The 24,340-nt window shown below is 36.6% G+C and overlaps 2 protein-coding genes across 2 annotated transcripts in view; one reads left to right on the plus strand and one right to left on the minus strand.

The window, feature by feature from the left end:
* On the plus strand, positions 1-22,891 carry plekhd1 (pleckstrin homology domain containing, family D (with coiled-coil domains) member 1). Its single transcript, XM_023280207.3, has 13 exons — positions 1-569; positions 5,383-5,476; positions 5,661-5,750; positions 7,417-7,493; positions 7,699-7,790; positions 8,180-8,232; positions 8,625-8,719; positions 8,802-8,895; positions 10,970-11,175; positions 15,255-15,387; positions 16,640-16,784; positions 17,741-17,884; positions 19,212-22,891. The coding sequence occupies exons 1-13, from the start codon at positions 415-417 to the stop codon at positions 19,367-19,369; spliced, it is 1,536 nt and encodes a 511-aa protein (XP_023135975.2). The 5' UTR covers positions 1-414; the 3' UTR covers positions 19,370-22,891.
* Positions 21,172-24,340, minus strand: part of ccdc177 (coiled-coil domain containing 177) — an 11,498-nt gene continuing 8,329 nt past the window's right edge. The window contains exon 3 of the mRNA XM_055005601.1: positions 21,172-23,347. The gene's annotated coding sequence lies outside the window, so the exon portion shown is untranslated. The remainder of the gene's footprint in view (positions 23,348-24,340) is intronic.

Consider the following 24,340-nt stretch of genomic DNA (forward strand, 5'->3'; position numbering starts at 1 on the left):
ACCTGCCAAGAGCTGGAGGCTGCTGCTGCTGCTGCTGCTGCTGCTGCTGCTTGCTGCCGGTACTGTAATCTGAATAGCAGCTTTTACTGGCTGGAATGTATCGACCAGCTTCAGATTTAGCAACTCCTTCCTAAAGCTCCCAGTATCCTCCCTCCCTTCCTCTGTCATCCTGTTTCTTTCTGTTCTGTACAGTCAGTCTGCCTCCAGCTGTATTGGCAGCCGCATCATTCCACCCTGCTGAGTTATTGGGATTTCTTCGCTACTTTTTCCTGCTTTGCGTTGAAGCGTTGAAGCCCGCCCTGCAGCACCTCCATGTGTTTGTGTGCAATCGGGCGTTGTTGGGTTAATTGTTATTGATTCATTTATTTGTGTAAAAATCGGCCCCTCCTCCCAGGCCGAGGGAAGCCGGAGAGGATGTTCTCGTCCACGTCCAGAAACTCTCTGTTCTCGCCCTGGTCGTCCATGGAGCAGTCGGACTCGGAAGTTCTGGACATCAGCACCAAAGTGCAGCTGCACGGCGTGCTGTGGAAGAGGCCCTTCGGACGGCCGTCGGCCAAGTGGTCCCGCAGGTGAGGGTCAGGTGGGACTTCTGATTTAGGTGTTTATATCTTAAAACCGGGGGTAAAATTCTGGCTTTCTAGTGCTTACAAACTTAACCAAAAAGCTTGTGGATGGAATCTGAAATGCAGGTTTATCTTAGAAGAAATCACCTTTCTGTTTAGTCTTGAAAAATTTGCCCTTCTGCAGTTTGAAAGCAACAAAATGTAGATGATTCTTGGGGCACTTTTCTCCCAATCAGCATCAAAGACTAACCTATAAAGTAAATATCCGCTGTAGTCTAATCGTAGAAGAAATCACCTTTTTTGTTCAGTCTGAAAAAAGTTGCTTTTTTTAACATTTGAAAGCAACAAAATGTGGATTATTCTGATCAGTTTTTCTCCCACAAGTATCAAAAAACTAACCTAAACAGTAAATGTTTACTGTAATTGACTGTTTATTTGATATTACAGCTTTAAAATATAATTGTCCTACTTACAGCTGCAGACTTCAGGATAAAATAATTCTGCCTTTGTAATGCTTATAAACCAACTAAAAAGCTTGTGGATGGACTCTGAAGAGCAGGTGTATCTTCAAGGTTGCTTATCTGCACTTTGAAAGCAACAAAATGTGGATTATTCTGAATAAATTTCTGCCTTTAATACTTATTCAAGCAACTAAAAATTTTGTTGATGGACTCTGAAAAGCAGGTGTATCTTGTATCTGCACTTTGAAAGCAACAAAATGTGGATTATTCTGAATAAATTTCTGCCTTTAATACTTGTTGATGGACTCTGAAAAGCAGGTTTATCTCAGAAGAAACATTTTTGTTTGAAAGCTCAGAGTTCGGCAACTGCAAAATATGGAAAAATGGTGCATTTTTCTCCCATCATGTACCAAAGACTAACCTCAGAAGTAAATATGTGCTGTGAATGACTATTTATTTGATATTACAGCTATAAAATAATCATTATCCTACCTACAGCTGCAGACTGGGGGATAAAATTTTGCCTTTTCAGTGCTTAGAAAACCAACTTCAAAGCTTGTGGATGGACTCTAAAAAGCAAGTTTATTTCAGAAAAAATCACCTTTTTGTTCAGTCTTGAAAAAGATTCCTTTTTGCAATTTGAAAGCAACAAAATGCAGATTATTCTGAATAACTTCTGCCTTTTTAATGCTTATTAAAGCAACTAAAAACCTTGTGAATGGGCTCTGAAAAGCAGGTTTAGTTCAGAAGAAGTAATGTTTTTGTTCAACTAAAACCAGCCATCTAAAAGGATTAAAGATGGACTTTAAAAAGCAGGTTTATTTTAGAAGAATTCACCTTTTTGTTCAGTCTTGTAAAGTGGGTTTTTTGTAGTTTGAAAGCTGTGGATGATCAATTGGTGCATTTTTCTCCCAACAAGTATCAAAAACTAACCTAAAAGTAAATATCTGTTTTAACTATTTGACATTACAGATATTAAACATCATTATCCTACTTACAGCTGTACACTGGAGGATAAAATTTAACCCTTTTACTGCTTATAAAACCAACTTCAAAGCTTGTAGATGGACTCTGAAAAGCAGGTTTATCTCAGAAGAAAGCCCCTCTAAAAAATTGCCTTTTTTCTGTTTGAAATCAACAAAATGTGGATTATTCTGATAAAATGGTGCATTTATCTCCCAAGACAACAAAAACAAAGCTTAAAAGTAAATATCTTCTGTAATTTACTATTTATTTGATTATGCAGCTCTAATATTTTATTATACTACTTACAGCTGCAGAGTAGAGGTTAAATTCTGCCTTTTTACTGGTTATAAAACCAACTGACAAGCTTGTGGATGGACTCTAAAAAGCAGGTTTATCTTAGAAGTTGCCTTTTTGCAGTTTGAAAGCAACAAAATTTTAAAAAAATCTGATAAAAATGGTGCATTTTTCCCTCATCAAATACCAAAAACTAACCTAGAGAGTAAATATCTGCTGGAACTGACTATTAATTTCATATTACAGGTATATGATATCATTATACTACTTACCGCTGCAGCTGAAAACATCTGCCGTCCTTTAGAATATCACAAACTACATGGGAATTTGATGCCAGTGCTTTATGTTGCTAAGTGCTAAACCTTGTAATCTTTCCTGAGTGTATGTTGACATGTTGTGCGTTACAGGATTGCTTTATGTAACAACAGGATGCATCTGTGCGTCCTCGTACGACTGTATGTTTGGTTAAAATGCCTGGATTGGTACCTTATGTCGCGATAATGCTCTTAGTTTACATAACAGTTAAAACGACAATACACGGCAGATCCAGGGAGTCCATTTGCGTCTCTCTCTCTCTCTCTCTCTCTCTCTCTCTCTTTGCAGCCTCTCACATTTGCTGCTTGTGTCATAAAGGTCGTCACAGTTTGGTTCCGTTCAGGGAATCCTCGTTTGGATTCGTGTGCCAAAAGAGAAGCGTTGAGCTCAGTTTTCAGCGGCTTAAATGAAAAGAGGCGCCTGTTTGATTCAAATCTGTCATCCAGGGTGCTGAAATTTAGAGATTTTGAATCATTTTGCTCAAAAAACGGCAGAATGCCTCACTGATTTCACACATAAAAGTCAGGATGAGGGCTGGCTAGTGTATAAAAGCACTCAAGAATCTTTGTAAACGCTCAACTTTTGTGTTGCATTGTGGGAAATGTAGGATATCTGCTTATTAAGAACTAAAAGTCAGAGCATTCCAGTGTTTGTTGCACCAATTTTTGACCAATCTTTAAAATAAATGTCTTTTCTGAGTCCCCGAGCTCTACAAGATCACTACTCATTTAACTTTTACATCAAGTATTTGCTAATTTTGTTGTCTTTTTTTAATATACTTGTTTTATTTAGAGCTGATTTAATGATTTAATTCCGCAAACAGCCTCTGATTCAGTCATTTAAACGCTCTGTCCATCCAGTGGTGTTGACAGCTGATCTTTCAATAGTGACTTTTCATTCGACACCTCTTAGTTATAGATCTGTTTCATTGTTTTTATTTGCAGCCCTCTGATTAGCAGAAGGATGACTGGGTTCATGAAACCAACACCAATGTTGATTTTGGTACCAGAACATCATTTTAAATAACTGATATTGAGTTGGATTGTTAAATATTTATGAGAACATATCAGCTGATCATATTACGGCTGTAAAATATTCTTGTCAGAACCGTCAGGTGGATAGAAAATGCAGTTTTTATACAGAACATGAGCTATATATCTGCAATAGCTAAATAACTTTGATAAATGTAATGCTTTTGGAAACAAGAACCTTTAATTACTGTTAACAAATTTGAAGACAAGATCCTCCACCGCTCCATGCTGGGATCAGACCAGAAGTTTGCAGGAAAATCAAGTAAATATTTGGATTAATGCAGAAATTAAAACTGTAGTGCAGGTTTTAAAGAGACTAAATTGTATTGGTCACATTCTATTGGCAAAAGGTTCCAAAGATACCAAATATTTCTGCAGCAATTTTTGAAAACGCATCTTAAATGATACAGAAAATGAATATTTCACTCAGTCTAAACATTATGTAGCTTCAATATTGAGACAGAACAAGAGGATAAACAAAATATTTCGACCCTATTATCCTCAAAACCCACCAGCAAGTTTGAAAGGCACTAAAATTACACCGTTTATTGGCCAGAAACTGGTAAAAACAAAAAGAATCATCAGATGTTTTACTTTCCATGACCATCCTTGAAGTTCTCAGCTCTGTTGGGAAATTTAACCAAACTAAGCTTAAAATTGTGATATTTCATTAAAACCACGTCATGCTACATCTCATTTAGACATTCACCCAAAGTAAACCTTTTGTTGTAATATTTTATCTTAGTGACAAAAGCTAAAGATTATAAATATATCAGGATCTGATGCAGTTTGGTAAAACATGCACACAACGATTGTAGCTGGATTGTGGCTTTTAGATTTGCTGTTTTTGTTAATAATCTATGTAATTAAATGCATGTATTTGTATTTTGGATTTCTCTGAAGCCCACCAGCAGGTTTGAAACACACATTATCTTAATAATAAATAAATAAATAAATAGCCAATTTATCAGGACTAGAAGCTGTAAAAATGGGGAGAATCACCAGAACTAGTCGGAAAATCTAAGCTTAAAGTTCTGATGTGTCATCAAAATCTTTTTATTCTACATGCCTTGTTTAAAAATTCGCCAAAAATAAATTGTTTGCTCTTGAAAGATTTTTTAAAAAAGCAAGAAATTGTGCAATCCTTGGGACAAATCATGGAGCCTTTAGTGACTCAGTTGCGACCAACTGTGATGTGGCAAAAATTCAGGAACTTTTCGACTGAACTGCAGGCTGTGTTTACGCAAAGCAGATAGGAGTCAAGTATAACAAAATAGAAATGTGAGTGGTATAATGTATATATTATGTAGGGATACCTTGTCCCCCCAGCGTTGGTAGCACCTGTGAGCACTGAGAAAAATGTTGTACATGTTGACCCCAGGATTTTACATTTTTTGTAAAATAAATAATCGCAGAAATTCAACTTTGGTTTTTTTTCTTGCTTCATGATTTATGGCATTATACTGGTGTCATACTGCACAAAAGATATTTTTGAGTTCTCTCTACTTCTAGTCATGGTTGTTCTGTTTAAATAGAGGTGAAGACTTTATGTTGCAGTAAAAAATGAGCCCATAATGTGTAAAAATGTGACAGCAGCAGGAATGTTCATATATTGATTTTAATGATGAAATAAAGCAAAACTTTGTTAAACTTTTCATTGGTTTCGTTTTGGACAACACCTGCAGACGTTGGTTCCTTTCAGCTGCACACGATTGACTCACTGCTCCTTTCTTTGTCTTCCTCGGTACAAAGATTCTTCATCATCAAGGACAGCTTCTTGCTCTACTATGCAGAAAGCGAGAAGAGAAGCTTCGAGACCAACAGATACTTCAACATCCACCCAAAGGTGAGCAGCCGTAACGACTCTCAAAACTCAGCAGAAGGTAGAAGATTTGTTGTTATTCTCCATGTGCCTTTTTAATATCAAAGAAAGTGCTACAAGATGGAAGAAACAAAACAGACGTATACTATAACTGCTAATATAAAAAGAAGATGCAGTTTTCTGACTTCCTGATGTGTTTGTGTTTCAGGGAGTCATTCCTTTGGGAGGATGTGTGGTTTCGGCCAATGAGGACATGGGGATGCCTTTTGCCATCGTGATCAACCTTGAAGACTTCACTGTAAGAACCTGATCCTGTCGCACCTTCATGTCAAACTTTTCTGTAGCTCATCTTCATTTACTAGCTGTAGGAGAATTTGAAGTAGCTCTAACATTAAAACTGTGTGATTTTAAGAAAGAGGCCACACATAAAGATAAACCTACAGAGTTAGCATTTGAATTTGCTTTTTATTACTTAAATTGCTCTCCCACAGGCTGTATATGAAGATGCATTTGAGTCTGAAAAATGAAGCAAATGTGTTTTAAACTTGCATTTCTTCTACCAGCCAGCAGGGGGCGACTCATCTGGTTGCAAAATAGATCCGATTGTTTAGAAATCTGAGGAAATGACTCTGCTTCTCACTTGATTTGTTACCTCATTAAGCATTCTCCTAATAAATTTATGGTCTCAAATGCTAATTTCAAGTCTCCTTCCGTACAGTATGACGTGCATTTTATAAATTATGATCCCATTTAGAGCAAAGAAGGGTTAAATAGATGATAAAACAAGCGCTTGATCGGAACAAGAGAAGGCTGGTCAGTCCAACCGAGGTAAAAGATTCACAAAATATACTTGTACAACGACTCCTGATAAAATAATAAAATGCCACATCCAAGTAGGGGAAAGAACAAGTTTAATAAAAGAAAATAGAAGGTTAAACCATAAACACAAGGTTAAAAATGTTACTATTAGTAGCAATAGTAAAAATGTAAAATAAATATATAAATATACTTAATAAAGCCAATTAGCTGGTAAAGATAAAGATAATAAAAATAGAAATAAAAGAGAACTTAGTACAGTAGTCGACAAACCTTTGGATGATGTCCATTTTTTATATATGGTCTATGATCTCAACTAGCTATGATGTTAGTTTAATGCTAACTTTAACATGACCTTGTTTTTGGCCCTGCTGAGGAGCATTTAGAAACAAAATAAACAGACATTTTTCACTCTGTGCTGGCGGAGACCAAAAACAGAGCTAAAATTTACTTGCGTGGATACAAGAACAGCTGCAAAATTGTGGAAAAGTTGATGATAACACATGAAAATGCTAATAATGAGGTAGTGCTGTGGTCTTAGTTCATCTCTGGTGGCTAAAAAAACATTTATATTGGTTGTCTAGTAATTATTAAATTGGGTTTGAGTTATTCTTTAAGAAGAAAATTTGAAATAGTCAGATTCCTGTTTGTTAAATTTGATTATTTCCTGGTTTCTTTCCTCCTTTATGACACTAAACTGCATATCTTTGGGTTGTGGACAAAATATAACATTTGTCATCTTAGGCTTTTGAAAACATTTATCATCATTTTCTGTCATTTTATGGACCCAACAGCTAATCAGATACACTTTATACCTTAAACTAGGCCCAAACATGATTAAGAATATCATTTGTAAGGTAGACTTGCTCAGACAGCCAATATGAATCACATATTTATGCAAAACTTGTTGTATAAGCTTAGAAGGAACAGTCCCACAGAGACTAAATGAAATAACTCAAGCTAAATTGGGCGCTTAAGGGTGTAATGAAGTGAGAAATTAGTCTCACAGATTTATTTGTTCTCCGCAGAGATACACAATCATCAGTTTTCCAGCCTCTGCAACCCAAAGATGGAAACCCACTGTGTATTTTACAGCCTGAAGCTCTTATTGACAAGATGCTGATGTAAAATCCTGTGTCGCCCTCCAGGGTACCATCGTTCTGGCTGCTGAGTCTGAGGAGGAGCAGGTCCAGTGGATGGAGATGATCCAGGAGTCGGGGAAAGTGTGAGTATTCACTTAAATGTCAGATTATACATGCAAGAAACCTCATTTTTCATGCAATTATGGCACCTTCATGACTATTTTATTTTAGCAAAGGGTGTTTTTGTTTGTATAAATTACATTCTACCTGTCAGGTACGAGTTCTGGGAGTATTAAGAAGTTATGTATTTCAAAATAATCCGTTGCTTTTGTCCCATTACTGCTTCAGCACGTGGAGGAACGCCCAGCTGGGGGAGGCCATGATCGAGAGTCTGGAGGCTCAGGGGCTGCAGCTGGCCAAGGAGAAGCAGGAATATCTGGGTAAACATGAGGACAAATAAGCTGTTCACAGGTTTAATTCAGATTCAGAAAACTTTATTTGTCCCCAGGGGGCAATTTAGAAGGCACATAGAGCAGGCAGTGCAACAGTGATGTAATAAAGAAATATGGATAAATATATACACAAATGTAGAGCAAGTAATATAAGAAAAAAGCAAAATGAAAAGAAAGAAAAAAGACAAAAAAACACAGACTTAGTAACATACTAGTGCAAATACAAATGAACAAGTAGGTGCAATATGGCAATGAGGTAGATACAAGTTACATACTGTATATTAAGGTAGATAGAAAATGCAGAGTGCAAAATGGCACAGTTCAGAGAAGTTAACAAAGAGGCAAATAATGTGAAATCTTTTCTGTTTTCTCTCCAGATAAACTGATGGAAGAAACTGAGGAGCTCAGTCATCAGAGAGCGCAGAGAGAGGTGAGGCTTTCTTTTGTTTATGGGTGCTAGATTCAGCAATAAGTTCAGGATTTAGAGATTTTTTTTAAATCAAATGAATCTTTTTGTCCAAAATGACTTAAATATGTCTAAAATGTGTTTTAAAAAAAAAAAAAAAAAAAAGTTCTTAAAATTACGCAAAATGAATCTTGGGTGACTTAAACTTGTCAAAAATTATCACGAGAGGAGAAATCAAAGTTACTGGATCGATACAGCTACAGTTGTTTATGTACATTTGTATCTGGGTGCATGTAAAGCTAGAGATGTTCTGAACTATATACTCAGTTGGTACTTTGTCATCAGGCTGTGTTCTTATGGATTTATTAATTTTTTAAAAATCTGTCCTAAAATGCTGGTTTTGTGTCTCTGTTTAGGAGCTGGAGCGTCTGAATCAGGTTCTGGAGGACGAGAAGATGAAGTTTGAGGAGGTTGTTCTGGAGCTGAAGGCTGAGCAGGAGCAGATCAAACTGTAAAGACACTCAGATGTTTTCTGCTAACACACACCACAGCTGATGAAACTGTACGATCCTCACTGTGTTTTCTGATTGCAGAGACCTGGACGGCACGGCTCAGTCCCTGAAAGGTGTCGAACGTGAGAAGGAGGAGCTGAGCAGCTTAACTGTAACGCTGCAGAAATCCATTGAGGTATTGAAAGGAAAAAACACTCGGCTTTATTGACTGCATCATCCGTGTGCAGATCAGTGTAACGTGTCAGATGTATCGACGAGCAGGAAAGGAGTCGATCATGTAATCTTACAGCTGCTGATGCAATAAGTTGTGTAACAAAGCCTTGAGGTCCAATTACACTGCTAATGTAACATTGATGACGCTCTGTGGACGAGATGAGGCTCAGAGCAGAGTCAAACGTTACAGTAGAGGACTGGTTGTAGGAAATACTCTTATTAGATCGATGCCACTCTCATGTCTGTCTGTTAAATATGAGGCCAGAAGTTGGTGAGTTTAGCAGAAAGAGTAGAAACTGGAAAACACTTAGCAAAGCTCTGGACAAAGGTGAAGACACACGGGTGACAAATTAAAGGAAAAATCAACATAAAGTGACTTAATAAAGTTTTGAGCCAACTTCAATGCAGTTTGGCATCGATTTTCCATGTCTCTGGAACACTGTTTCAAAAATATACCGTAGAAAGTGCTGTCTGAGATGTTGGTCCAGAATCCATAAAGCTGGAAGAGCATAATGGATCTCCTCACTCCAGGGGTCAGACATTCAGGTTTTTCCATTCATTTGTCACTGGGAATGTCTGGTTTGTTCTGATACACAAATTTATTTGCCGTTTTTGAGTAATGTTGCACACAGACAGACAGACAGATTCACAGGTTCACGGACAAACTTAGGCCGATCGTCACATAACTCCTTATTAAAATAACGCCTTAAAAAAACCGCATTTCATCGCACCTTTCTCACTTCCCTAATTTCTGATGCACACTCCAGCCCGGTAGGTGGCGGTAATGAACCTAAAGTCTGTTAGCAGCCGCGAAGTCGATCAACAGGATGCCGTGACTTCCGTACATAAGACAGTTTGGTGAACAGTGAAGGAAGACGAGATTACATTGAGCTTGTCGGGCGAAACGTTTTTCGTTAAAAAACTTCACGACAGCAGCTTGGATAAAAGCCTGGTTATGTACAAATTGTGCAGCAAAAAGTTTTCTGATTTCCGCAAAACTTCAAGCCAACGGTATCACCTCAATGTAAAACATCTTGCTGTTAGCACCAGAGCTAACGTTAGCTACGACAGTCCTGCTACGCTAACGGCTAACGGTTTAGCCTCCCATAACAGACCACTTTTCAAGACACTGAAAGTGCTTGAATTTACAAAAAGTCTTAAAATGTGGATATAATTGCAGTAATCTGTGAATGTAGTAGACAGATGGAAAAATGCAGAGAAATATAAATGAAACATTTTTGTTGTTTGCCCCTGTAAAGCCTGACCTAGCAAAAAATAGCCAGAAAATTCAATTTGTTTTTTAAACTGAGACATTTATTAACCACTTGAACATAATCCACAAAAAAATGTCCATGTAATTTTGTTCATGATGTATTTTTTTTGTATCACATTTGATACATTGGGCAGTCTATTTCTAAAATCCAAATTTTTTCTCAAAACAATATCGATTTTAGAAATAGAAACTAGTGTTGTCCTATTTATGTAACTATTTATCATGTTGATGAGATAGAGGACTCAGAAACTCATTTATCAAATATGATACAAATGGTTATATATGTGTATTCATTGAGTCGTCAACCAAAATTTATTTGAAAAACTTTTCTTACTGTGTCAAATTTTGCTATTAATTTTTAATTGATTAATTTTTAATTGTGTCCCTCTACTAATTTGTAGTCAAGGTGAAGTATGTAAAGCTTCCTGTTCCTGACCTTTCAGGTTTAAGTAATGCTGCTGAAGGCATCATAACATCAACGTAGGATCAGATAAAACTTTATTAATGTCAAAGGATTTTTTGGTCACATATTGCTCAGTGAACAACATTATACGACAAACAGAATGAGAGAAAAGCAATAAGATATAAGTATGATAGATGATTGAAAATAGCACAAGTGTGTTAAAATAAGACTGAAATGAAAAAGTAATACTTTTAATACTGATACTGAGGTATTATCCTGGTAATATGCAGCAGCAGAGACTAATCTTTTATAGATTAATAGGGCTCAGGATGTGATTATGCTCTGTTTTCTGTCCTTCAGGAACTCTCTCAGGAGAAACAGCGAACTCTGGAGCTGCTCGGAGTCAAAGATCTGGAGGCTCAGGAGGCCCAGGACGAGGAGGACTCTGGTCCGACCTGCCGGGACGATGGTGAGGATCTCCAGGACGTTGATCTGCTGCAGGATCTGCGACACATCGAGGAGCAGATGAAGATCCTGCTGAAGGAGAAGGAACTGGCTGAAGACAAGTGAGTAGAAACCTGCCAGCACCACACTGGGAACACTGGTGGGGTATTAATTCCTCACATGCTTTAATAGGTCACATGGTTCCTTACAAGAAGAAAAAATCTCTTTTAGCTGATTGGAATCCTTTGAAAAACCCATCAGTCAGAGAAAGCTGGTGTTCTGTAGATATTATTGATATCCTGTTTCGATGTTAAAGATTGTGGGGTGGCACTTTTTATCTGACTGGTATCGATATTGTTAGTTTGCATCCGCTGTCACTCAGCCCTATGGAGCCTTATCAATCAATAATTGATTCATTAATAACACAAACTGAACTCAGCAGTCGTTTGTCTGGTGCTGATGTTTTAGGTGACAGACATAAGTCATTGACTGCTGTTCCATATGTCAGTCTAATATAGGAACGCTGTCCTAGTTTGGTCCCAGTTCATCTCAAACAAAAGAGCTCTGGTCGGGGGTCATTAAGCATCAAAGAAGTTTCAGTCATGGTGACCCTTTACTAGCTAAAACCCCACAATGCTCTCTGCCTGCCAACAACAGATTTCCCAAAATACCAGTCTTGTAATTCCTTCAGAGGAGTCAGAGGTGTCTTGGTGGCCTCCCTCACTCGTGTCTTTCTTGTAACTCATTCAAAGGAGTCATAATTGTCTTGATGGCCTCTCTCACTAGTGTTTTATTTGTAACTCCTTCACAGGGAGTCATAGGTATCTTGGTGGCCTCCCTCACTAGTCTCTTAAATGTAACTCCTTCAGAGGAGTCATACGTATCTTGGCACCCCCCCTCACATTGTCTCCTGCATCTAACTCCTTCAGAGGAGTCATAGGTGTCTTGGTGGCCTCCCTGACAAATGTCTTTGTTGTAACTCCTTCGTAGGGAGTCATAGGTGTCTTGGTAGCCTCCTTCACTAGTCTCTCATATGTACCTCCTTCAGCGGAGTCTTAAGTGTCTTGGTGGACTCCTTCACTTGTCTCTTTCTTGTAACTCCTTCAGAGGAGTCATAGTTGTCTTGGTGGCCTTCCTCACTAGTTTATTTCTTGCACAGATAATTAGTGTTTTAAGGATGGCCTGCTTTCATTATGAATGTGCCGTATTTCTAACATTTCTTAATCTGTGAATTCATTTTATGAAAGGGGCCACTCAGACAACGGTACTTCAAGTTGTATGAAGTGATTAAAGAAGGTTTTTTTCCACATTTCAGCACCAACATTTGTCCAAAAACATCACAGAGAAAATCTTTGCTCTGAGTTTATTGAATATCTGCAGCATCAAAGTTGTGTCGTGCCAGCAATCGCAAAAATCTCCCAACAGAGTATCTGATTTTGGTTGACATACTTTCTGTAGCTGAAATATATATATTTTTGCACTCACATTCCTTTTCTTCCTTGTTTCTCGCTCAGCTAGTATGTAGCAAACTCAGTGTCTTCTAAGTAAAATAAAAAATAAAACCAAAAACCCTTAAATTAAAGTGTTTTACCAGACAGACGTCTCTTGTAGATTAGTGATTGAAAATCAGGGCTACATAAATTTATATTTAGTTAAATAACATTTCTGTTAAATTGCAGTTATAATAACAAGAATGAAGCCACATTAGTGTGTTTGTTGGTTACATCATCTTCTGTGAAGAACTAAAACTCAGATTATTCTCTAGCCCCGAGGCGTACGTCTGTACTTTCGAGTGTATTTACGACTGTATATTCTACTGTGGTCTTTCCAGGGAAGCTCTATGCTAATGGTACAGATGATGTAACTACTAGTGGAAATGTGTATTGATCCTGAAAAAACCCGCTCATTGATCGGCAGCAGTAAGTGGGAAATTACAGGCAGCTGTTATCGACTGGGCAGCACTAATGTTCAGCCTCCAAAAAACTAGACCTTTATTCTACTCAGTCCACGGACGAGGTTACGTTTGGAGAACATGCGGAATAATCAGGCAGGATTATCTATATCAAAACAGCATCAAATTCTGGAAAAATGTTTTTGAGATTGTACCTCTACTTATTTCTTATGATGTGTTCTGACAGTTCTATTTTTTTGGATAAGAATCAAATGTACCGTGTTAAAGAATTAAAAAGGACTGTGAAGGTGAAACCTAAAGGGCTCGTGTGAAATTAAACTTTGTCAATTAATTTAAAAGAAAGTCATAAAGAAGAAAAAAGAAATAAGATTGAAATATTTTTAAAATATTGAATTAGACGACACTTGTAACATAATTTTTTATTAAAATAAGTTTTAGCTTTGATATGTCAAAATATGTTTAACATCAAAACTTAGTTTTTCTCCCTGAAATGTTTTCCTAATGATTTTTACACCTAATTTATATATTATAAAGCAGCCATAGTACCAAAAACACTTGATAATATTATTGCAAAGATGGTTTTATAATCATTTACATTGGTTTCTATTTGTCTGTTTACTGACTGTGTACATTTTTATAACAATAATAATAACTCTATTTATATAGTATCCTTAAGAACAGCATTCACAAGGTGCTTTGACAATTAAAACATGCCAAGAGACAATCAAGCAAGACATAAGGAGACAAGGCAGAGCAATCAGTTAAAATAATAAATGAATAATTAGCTACATTAGTACTCCTATCAAACAAGAAAACTAGGTAGTTCAATTTAAAATTAAAGAATAAGATTGAAGGTTAAAAGTTAGAAATTAAAAATCTAAAAATCTGAGAATTTTGAGACATCACACCAAAAACCAGGCAGCTAAAATTCAAATGAAACAAGAGTGAACAAAATAAACAGGACATAATACAGAATAAAACACTAAAACTACTTCAAGCTGAAAGTAAACTTCACATAAAAGCAAATTAAATAAAAAAAAATCCTATCATGACAATATAATATATTCTTTCTCTTTTACCTGACATGTACACAAAAAAATCATAAAGCGACATCAATAAAAATGTGTAAAACCTGTAAGAGCTATTCCATCTCACATCATCAAACATTTAGAACAATTTTGTTTATAGCATAAAATAGAGATATCTTGAATTTTATAATTACTGATTACTATAACTGATTTAGCAGGTATGACAAGTTGTACTACAAAAGCAAAAATATGACTCACCCGTTATTAAAGATTATTAGATATTCTTGTCCGTTATTGCAGATTGATCAGAAATAACTGTGAAAATGTTCAGGTTTTTATCTTTAATAGTTTCTGAGATGTTGTCGTTCAAACAGCCTCAAATTTCAATGTTTGAAAAAATATACTGAAAGCAAACAGTTTTTTTTAAAAAGAAGCTGAAAGTATGTGATATATCAGTCTAAAATGTCACAGATACCATTTTAAATATCCATAGTTTATGATAAAAAGCCTCAAGCAGATCACAGATGGTGGAACGGAAGGACTCTGATGGTTTGAGATGGAAGAACCCATAAAAGAAAAGACAGAAAAAACATCAGATATTCAGCTAAATTAAAAATCTAGAACTAATTCATCTGAAAGAAATAGGTCAACACTTTTCATATATTTGCTTTCTGGCGGAGATTTAAATATAAAGTCTCCCCGACCCTCATATCTGTGTATTAAATGTGAAGCAATTGGCAGCTAATTAGCTTAGCATAAAGAGCGGAAACAACCAGCCTGTTTTTGATTAAATGTAAAGAAATCAGCCTTTAAATCTCAATAATCACAGTTTTGAACCCTAATAAATGATAAATCACTGTATGGACACAGAGAAAAAGCATATTTACTCTGATCTACAACTGTCCTTTTAACTCTCCCACCGCTGCTACTCGCTGTCTTTAAAATAAACTCCCATGCTTCTTGTTTTATCATTGAAATGACTTTGCAGGTGCATGTCGCTGTGCATTCATGTGTCTCCTGTTGAGCTCAGTGAGCACAGCGTGACCTCGATATCTGCAGCCCGAAGCTCAAAGGAAACTCACGGCAGCATCACTGACTGAAATGCCCCAAAAAATCCACATATTTTATACAAACCGTCACTTTATTCTCACTGTGTTCTTTAAGAATGTTCAAACAGCAGGAGTTGGATCATTAAAGCTGCAGGAATATCTACATCTTTTTAATGTTGGACGTGTTTTTTGTGCTTTGTTTTCACGTTCAGGCTGAAGGAGAACGAGCAGCAAGCTTCAGTGCTGCAGCAGGAGAGAGAATATTACTCGTCTGAGGCTCGGACGCTGCAGCAGTCGCTCTCTCAGCTCACCGTGGACAAACAGCAAACCGAAGCCGAGCTGAAGGTAACGGAGTGACTCAGCTGCTGTCAGCCTAAACACCTTCCAGAGGTCACTGCAGGAAGCAGCTCACGCAGTTCTGTTATGGAGGGTTTTTCTTCACTTAAATGTTGTGGCCAAAGGCTGGAAAAAGTCACAAGATATAAACACAAATTCCTCAAACTGTAATGAAGTTAAATGTGCTTGATGAGGATGAATTTGTCCACATTTGTCAGAGTATTTCTAGCGTAGTCGGTTTGAAGTCTGTAAAAAAAAGTCGGAAACGTGCAAGAAAGACTCTCAAACTTTCACAGTTTTACAAAGTTTTCAGGTAAACAGGAGATTATTAAAATAGTGACCATTAGAACACAATAGAATTTGTCTGTGATTCAAGTTTTATTGTAATTATTCAGTTTGAGAAATTCAGTGTCACATTATGAGGTTCAAATTCAAATGGTTATTTTAGTTCAAATTCAATTACAAATGATTCCAAATTAGTTTCTGATAACACAAATCTCATATGCAGTTTACAACACAAGAAAAAATAGTAATTTGCATGTTAAGTTAAAAAAAAAAAACAGGCCAAAACTATAATAAACGTCCATATAAAAATGTTTATTTTTACATAGTATAATATCTTTTTTTATCATGAAGTTTGTTTTTTAAAACTGTATTTAAATCAGCAAAAAATATCCATTATTTTACAGCTATTTGATATTCACAGACATTATTTGACATAGGAAATATGTGTATAAAGGATTTAACAATTGATAAATCTTTATTTTCCGTTATTGTACACATATTTTCCCTGTTTTGTTAAATAACTAATAACATCTAGTGAAATCACAGAAAACTATAAACTATGTTTGCATCTAAAATCTGCATTTTTACTAATATTAAATCATTCTTTCACGTGTGAATAAAAATGGACTGTTTTGCTTTATTTAAATCCGCAAAATGTAATAATTTGATGATATTTTTACAGTTTTTGAAAGTAACAGTATTTAACCATTTTTTATTATTTCTAGCCTCTTTGCAGTTTTTTTTAATAGTTCAGGCTCATGTAATGTGATGTTTCTGGGCTTTATAATATCAAAATCAACATTCTCACAATCAAATTCATGTCTTCATTAAATTGTATTACTTCAGCTTTATTGTCTCCTTAAAGAAAAAAAACAACAACCAGAAACATGGACTGATACAGAGCAGTATTTCTCAGCAGTATATCGATCTTTTCTGGGTCTTAAATGAACGTTCTTGTGTGTTTTCTGTGTTCCAGGCGGAGATCGAGTCTCGGATGGAGCTGGAGAAGCGGCTGAAGGAGGCCGAAGAGGCTCTGCAGAACCTGGAGAAAGGCCTGAACTCGCTGGAGCGAACCAAAGAGCGAGACGAGAAGATGAAGGGCGACGTGACCCAGCTGAGGAGTAAGTTCATCCTCTGGTTCTGTAGCTGCTCGACTGGTCGCTGTGTGCCGCTTTTAGTTCAGTAAAACGAGACACCTGGCTGGAATGAGGAGGAATGAGAGTCACGTTGCTGCTGTCTAACCTGATCTAATGTGACACCGGTAAACCTCTCTGCCTGCAGGTGAATGCTGCTGTTATTCCCATTACTGGATTTATAACAGCAGACAGTTTGACCAGTCATAGTAGGAAAAGCTCCAGTGTTACTGATATAACTAAATGTCCCGTTAATGAGTGTGACGTGAATCAGCTGTCATCGTTTTATTATTTGGATCTGAGATTTTCACACGTCGAGGTCTTTTCTGGGCATCTGTGTTCAACCCTCCTGTTGTCCTCATTTATGGGCACCAACAAATATTGTTTCCTTGTCTGAAAAAAATCCAAAAATTCAGCAAAATAATTCCCCAAATTTCTGAAAATTTGCAAAACCTTCAGGAAGAAAATTCCAATAATTCCTTAAAAGTTTCCCTTAAAAGTTTTATTTTAAAAAAAATCCCTCAAATATGGCAAGAAAATTCTTGTAAATATCTTTAAAAATGAGTAAAAATCTTCCAAAAAAATCCTAAAAATATCTAAATTGATTACATGTATATCAGTAAAACTTCAAATATTGTCTTAAGAACATTCACAAAAAAATCTACCAAAATCCAGCGAATTTTGCTGTATTTTGGTTGATTTTTTTGTGAATGTTCTTAAAAAAACATTTCTTTTTTTCCCACCAAAAAAATGTTCAAAGATTTCCCAAAAATGTTGAAAATGTGGACATCAGAAGTTTCACTGTGAAAATACTTTTTTTCCCCACGTTTTCAAACTTTAAAACAGGTCAATTTTGACCTGCAGGACAACATGAGGGTTAAATCCGCAGCTGTTTTTTGGGATGTTTATAAAGGACTCGTGTGTCTGTGTGTGTTTTTCTGCAGAGTTCTTCGAGGAGTGCATCTGTGCGGCTGAGATCGAGGCGAAGCTGCCGGCGATCATGAAGAACGCCGTGTATCTTCACAAAGCTGCCGCTCGCAGAATCAAGAGCTGCCGAATCCAGAGGAGGGCCTCCAGACGCCACTGGTGTAAGTCTGAGCATCACAACACACACTGATAAACACGCGCACACACACACACACACACACACACACACACACACACACACCGACAACATACGTGTTTTATGACTGAATCCACGCTACCCCCAGAGGCTATGTTTAAATTTTAATCTGTTTTCTACATCAGGTGTTAAATGTTTGAGGTTTTGTCAGATTATTAACATTATTGTATTTATTAGGTACTAGCAGGTAATGTTAGTATTATCAGCAGTGGTGATATTAGTAATACTTGTTTTGCGGAGATCTGAATGTTTAGACACAATAAACGAACAAAATGTGACGATACAGCGTCGATATAAAGTATTCTTGGAAAATTTCACCTTTCACTGCATTTCATGGTTCATTATTTTTGGCTGTTTTTTGACAAGAATTTACAAAACAAGACAGTTTTTTATGTCAAACTGAAAATGGATTTCTGCAGAGTAATGTCAATTAATTTAAAATATAAGGAGTAAAATGTGACTGCATAAGTATTCACCCACACAAGTTAGTATTCAGTAGTCTAATAATTAGTAATATCCCAGAAAGAAATGTCCTAATTTACTAGTTAACTATAAAAAAACACAGACTAAAACTGTCAGTAATGTCTTCATCAGAAATCAGTATTTTACAAATAGTACTTCATTTTCTTTGAGTGATTGACTGTAAAATTACACTGTTTTCACTACCAAACAAAAGATTATTTAACAGATTTTTGTAAGAAAAATTATGTCTATCAAGGATTAAATTAAATTACAGGTAATATCTCCTAAAATCACCAAAAAGCATTAAAACACGTGTTGACTTTTTTTTTTTAAATGGCCACAATTGTGCATAATGTCCACAGCAAAATTGAGTATCATTACAAAAAGTTATATCTTCTATTGCAGTGTGTGACAGTAAAATCAGTTTTACTACATTTAAATAAGAACAATGTCATCATGTTATAAATATTTCCTGTTGTTTTCAGTTTTGGAAAGTTACAATATCCCTCAATTATATACAATATTTTATACCAGTTTTTTTAAATAGTTTTTTGTTGTTATTTTTGCAGGATTTTGTTACTGTTTAAGATATGTAATAGTAGTAGTCATACTTTTACTAACATTAGCTGGAGTCTGGATGATCTTTTTGGCCTATAAATAGTGCTTTTTTGCCCAACCAACAGTCCATAAACATTCAATTACCACTAGTTAAGTAGAGAAAAAGCAACGTGTTTTCTCATCTTGTTATTTTTAGTTGATAAATGCATCATCCTCTGAATGTTTGAGTGTTCATTGATTGATTTCCTCCACATTTCTTCTTCTCTGTGCAGTGAAACACTCCAAGTCTTTTGCGGTGGCCAACGCTGACGACGGCAGCATGGAGGAGCTGAGGGAGACGGCCAGAAGACTGACCTCCGACAGCAACTTCAGAGAGAGCGTCTACAAGATCATCACTCGCCGCGACACCGTCAACAAAACGGATGTCTGAGAGGAGGTAAAGATGCTCCTGAGCTTCACCTCCATCCACACTGAGATCCTGATCCCAAAGCACCAATACAACACTGTAGAGGAATGGCAATCTGGAGCTGTTTTACTGTTAAATATTATTGACCAAACCCATCAAAATGCAGCGTTAGCAGGACTTGTTCTGTGCTCCCTCATAGTCTGATGGCCATTTTTGACTGAACAGTTTCAGGGACTGGAGTTAAACTAGGAACTAAAGTCCTGTTCGTGTTTCCACTTTGACTTTGAGGTAAATTAGAACGATATTAGATATTTACCGTTACGTGATGTTCAGAGAGACACTTTGCTTAGTGTTTCATAGTTTAGAAAGCGTTTTAAACTTATTTCAGAACCTCAACTTGTGTTCTTTCTTAGTCATTCCGGTTTGGGTTTCCACTGCATCTAAAGAACTCTGAAGTTAAGATGAAAAAAAGATTGATAACAGATGATCTGATTAGTGTTTGCAATTTTTGCACTGATATTTATGTTGACACCAAAACTTATCAACACATTTCAATATTTTTCAATAGATTTTTTTCCCCCTTCACGTTCACCTATTAAATCCTTTTTGCTTCTGACAGGTTAGCTCAGCGGTTGTTGTGCTGAGGAAATTATAAATTGAGTCATATTTTATTCTCCTTAAGAGTGACCCAGCTACTGTAAAACAAACCCAGAGTTTATATTTATTGATTTCGAGCATAAACACCCCAAAACACAGACCGAGGCTGCGTCTGAAATCCCCCAGTCCTTACTAGGTAGAGCAGTGAGTAAATTTAAAGAGTGTAGAAATTCCACAATGAAACATTCAAAGTAGTCCATGGTATTTATGTATTTAGGCTACTTTCTGCTAATAATCTACACTTTATAGATGTAAAAATGACCTTTAAATGATTCAAAATGATCAAAAGTGTTTAAAATCAATGAAATTCCTACAGTAGAAACACTAAAAACAGTTAGTGAGCTTTACTTCCTGGAACTGTTTGTTTAAAAATGGCCTTCAGATCTGATTTAGCCAAATAAGAGATAATAATATTAACTGAAATTCATTCACAAGTTTCACAATAAAATTATTAAGTGCTAGAATAACATGTTGTACTGTTCTAGAGGTGGAAAGTAACTAAGTACATTTACTGAAACATAATTTAGAGATAATTTCCATTCCTTTATGCATCTACTCTGCTGCTAGATGTCAGAAAGAAACATTTTACTCCACTGTTTGTATTCAACAGCTGGAGTTTCTTTTTAGTTTAAGAATTAACAAAAAAAGCTTAATTATCTTAACCAGTGGTTTCCAGAGTTCTTGGTTTATAACCTACTACAAAAGAGCCTGTCTCATTTAAATTAAAAACATTTTTAAACAGTTTCAGGTTCAAAGATGGAAAATCACTTGATACGTCACAAAGGAGTGTGTAGCAAAAGTTAGTTTCTTATTTTCTGCCCTATTTATTAACTGAGGATCCCACAAATATGTCTTGTGGCGGGATTTAGCCACAAGTCTGGGAACCCCTTTGGACAAAAATAGGTTTAAAAAGTGGCACATTTACTGTTGCTATTTAAAGAGCATTTTTCTGCTATTCTGTCTGTATTTGTACTTGAGCTCTTCTTCCACCACTGAAGATGAGACTGTGTAGAAATGTTACTTTCTATTCTAAAAACACTTGATGTTAACTGTAGATCACGTATTAATGTTTCAACAACAGTCAGTGTGGATGTAGCCGTGTTACTACTAGTGTTCTCACAACAATCCTATTATGTTTGAATCAGTGAGCAGAAAGCAGACGATGCAAATCCATCTTGAAAAATGTTTGTTTTTATTTCCAAGGATTGATTGTATGCACAGATTGTGTCCTTTACTTTAACACAGTTGATGGAAACAATGAAAACTGTCCAACATGTCTGATATCAACCTCCACCAAATTCATTATTGCTACATGTGACAATGTTTTCTTAGATGATGCAACTTAATGTAATTCACTGAAGCTGGCGTTTTATGATAATGTACAAATGTTCAATAAGTTAAAGGATAATTCCGGTAGTTTAAACCCACACCTTATTTTAAAATCTTTATGTAGGGACATAATTGTTCAAAATCAGTCCAATATTGAGCAAGAATGGAACAACCAACTATGAAATGTTAATGCTGTTGATTATAAATAGAATTTCTACAGGGATAGATGCTAGTTGTTACAGGAAGACTCTCAGCATTTACACCACCAACACACTAGTGGGCGATAAACTTAATCCCACTGTGTTGAGTTTTATAGTGTATCTCAAACAATGGATGCTGAAATGGAGCAGATCAGGTTTGAGTTAATAAATGTTGAACAAGAGCTGCTTTTACAGAAAATACTGCAACATGGATTGGTGAGGTTTGGTGAAGGTGTGTATACTCTGGACAACCCTGGCGCTTGTGTTTGCATTAGGAACAAAGCAGCTACACTTATGTTTTGTCTCACAGAAGCATTGTCTTTTCAGGAAATCAAAGTTGTTGCAGTGTGTAACCATGATGTGTAGTTACATTTCTGGGGATGGTGCAATCGAATGAGGCACACGTTCACAGAAATGCCACTACACATCATGGAGACACACACTGCAACAACTGTGATTGATCTTCTAGGTAGTAAGATGTGTGCACGTCATATGTACAAAAGTAATGCTTCTGTGACACGAAATATAAGAGGCTGTAACTGTATCTGTCCTGCTCAGACTGCAAACACAAGGGCCAGGATTGTACCAATGTAGCCATATGGTGTTTTGTCAGTTTCACAACTCTACCCTTCCATGCATAGGTTCCAATGGCTTCTCTCTTTACAGTATTCTCAACAAAAGTGACAGTTGCTCAACATATATTAGCTCAATTTCCAACTTAATCCGCTCTGTTTCGGTCAATATGGTTTGAAGTACATGAAGAAACTCAACACGGTGGTAGAAACAACCAACTGCTAGCTACTGTTTTTTCAGGTGTAATAGCACAGCAGCATACAAATAGAAATTCCACTCAGGACTATAAATTAGGCTTTAACATGAGTGTGAGAGAGATTCTGGGAGACTAAATGTTGGTCATTTACTTAAGCCTGACCAACCTAAAATAACCCAGTATGCATACACCAAGCTAATAAAACTAGTTTTCAGAAGAGTTTGTGTGAGGAGCTTTACAATTGTCCACACATTTGTAATTCATCATTGGAAGAGTTGCAATTTAAGTAGCAGCTACACGCTCTCCATCGAACTTCTAAATTCTCCAGATATCCCGTGCTAACGCCGCCTACAGTGTTTGGGACTGGATTGCCCCATGACATAACATTTTAACTGTTTGCGGTTGCAGCATTCTTGCTCAATATGTAAATAAATTCCAATTATTTCTAACCCAAAAGGATTAAAAAATACTGGACTTATCCTTTAACACCATAAATGATATAGACCACATGTCAGGGTGAAGTACGAAGGAACATACTTATGGACTGAATAACATGCCTTGATGCTAGTAAAGCTGTGTTTGAACCTTGTACATGTCGTGTCATTAATGAAAGTAAAAGGCTTGTAGGTTCATTCTGTTCTTTGCAGCACAATAGATGGCACTGTTAACGGGTAAAAGAAACTAACTTTGATATGGATGCAATTCAAACGGAGCCTCCTAACGGTCACAGTGAGAATTTTTTGAGGGCAACTTAAGAATTACCTTGCAATACTTTTTCAGAACTTCGGAATATGGTTTACATTCCTTGTCAGCTATATCAATTGTTGCTGTGTTGGTCCACTTATTACACACTTGACTGTACAAACACAGTAACTTTTCACATGTATCAGAGGATAAGCAATTAATTCTCAGTGTGACCTGGGCAAAGCTCCGTAAATTCCCATCAGAGAAGAGACTTGCTTGGATTGATAAAGCTCCGTGTGGGAAGAAAAGGCTCTTTCAGGAGGAGTTTAGGTCACATCACCAGCTCTCCTTTATCACCAAGACCTGGAAAACAGAAAATATGAAGATGATGAGTGTCTGGATCAGCAGAACAGATGGAGTTTATCTACTTTAGTACAACAGCTTTAGGAAACTAAAACCTGGTTGCATGTGGAAATTGACTTTCATCCCTGTATCCTTAGCAGCATTCAGAAGCTCTGATGTGCAGCATCCCTACATACAAATCAACGTCTCTTACATTCATGCTGAATAAGCCCATCAGAGCCAGATTTGCAATAGACTGAAGAAATTTGGTCCTGCACAGGTAAGAATGTGTTTTACTTAGTGACATAATAATATGTCATTACTTTTAAATTTTTTTTAACACAACGTCCTGTACTATAAAATGTTTTGGACGACATACGATAGCATGACGTTTTTGGGGACATTTCAGACGACAGAGTATACTATGAGGTTTTTAGACCGTTTTTGATGTCATACTATACTATGACGTTTTTGGTGACTTTTTGGACGACATACTATACTATGACATTTTTAGGCCGTTTTTGACGACATACTATACTATGACGTTTTAAGGCCATTTTTGACATCATACTGTACTATGACGTTTTTGGACGACATACTACCTTGTATAAAACACGTTTGATGGGGGGGAAAGAAAAAAAAGAATCCGCACCAGAGTTGAGGGAGTTTAGGGGAGCGATTCTCATTTACATGTATGTACAGTATGACGTTTTTGGTGACATTTTGGACGACATACTATGCTATGACGTTTTTGGTGACTTTTTGGAAGACATACTATTCTATGATGTTTTTGGGGACATTTTGGACGACATACTATAACCTGTTGGTGGGAACAGAGAACGGTTTGATGCTGCTGGACCGTAGCGGTCAGGGCAAAGTTTACCCCCTCATCAACTCCCGCAGATTCCAACAGATGGATGTCCGAGAGGGCCTCAACCTGCTCATCACCATATCAGGCAAGAAAATAACCTTTCTGGAGTGTTTTTCACACCCTCCTTTACATTATTTCTTCAT

The sequence above is a fragment of the Amphiprion ocellaris genome, chromosome 20 (assembly GCF_022539595.1).
Source record: "Amphiprion ocellaris isolate individual 3 ecotype Okinawa chromosome 20, ASM2253959v1, whole genome shotgun sequence".
NCBI lineage: Eukaryota > Metazoa > Chordata > Actinopteri > Pomacentridae > Amphiprion > Amphiprion ocellaris.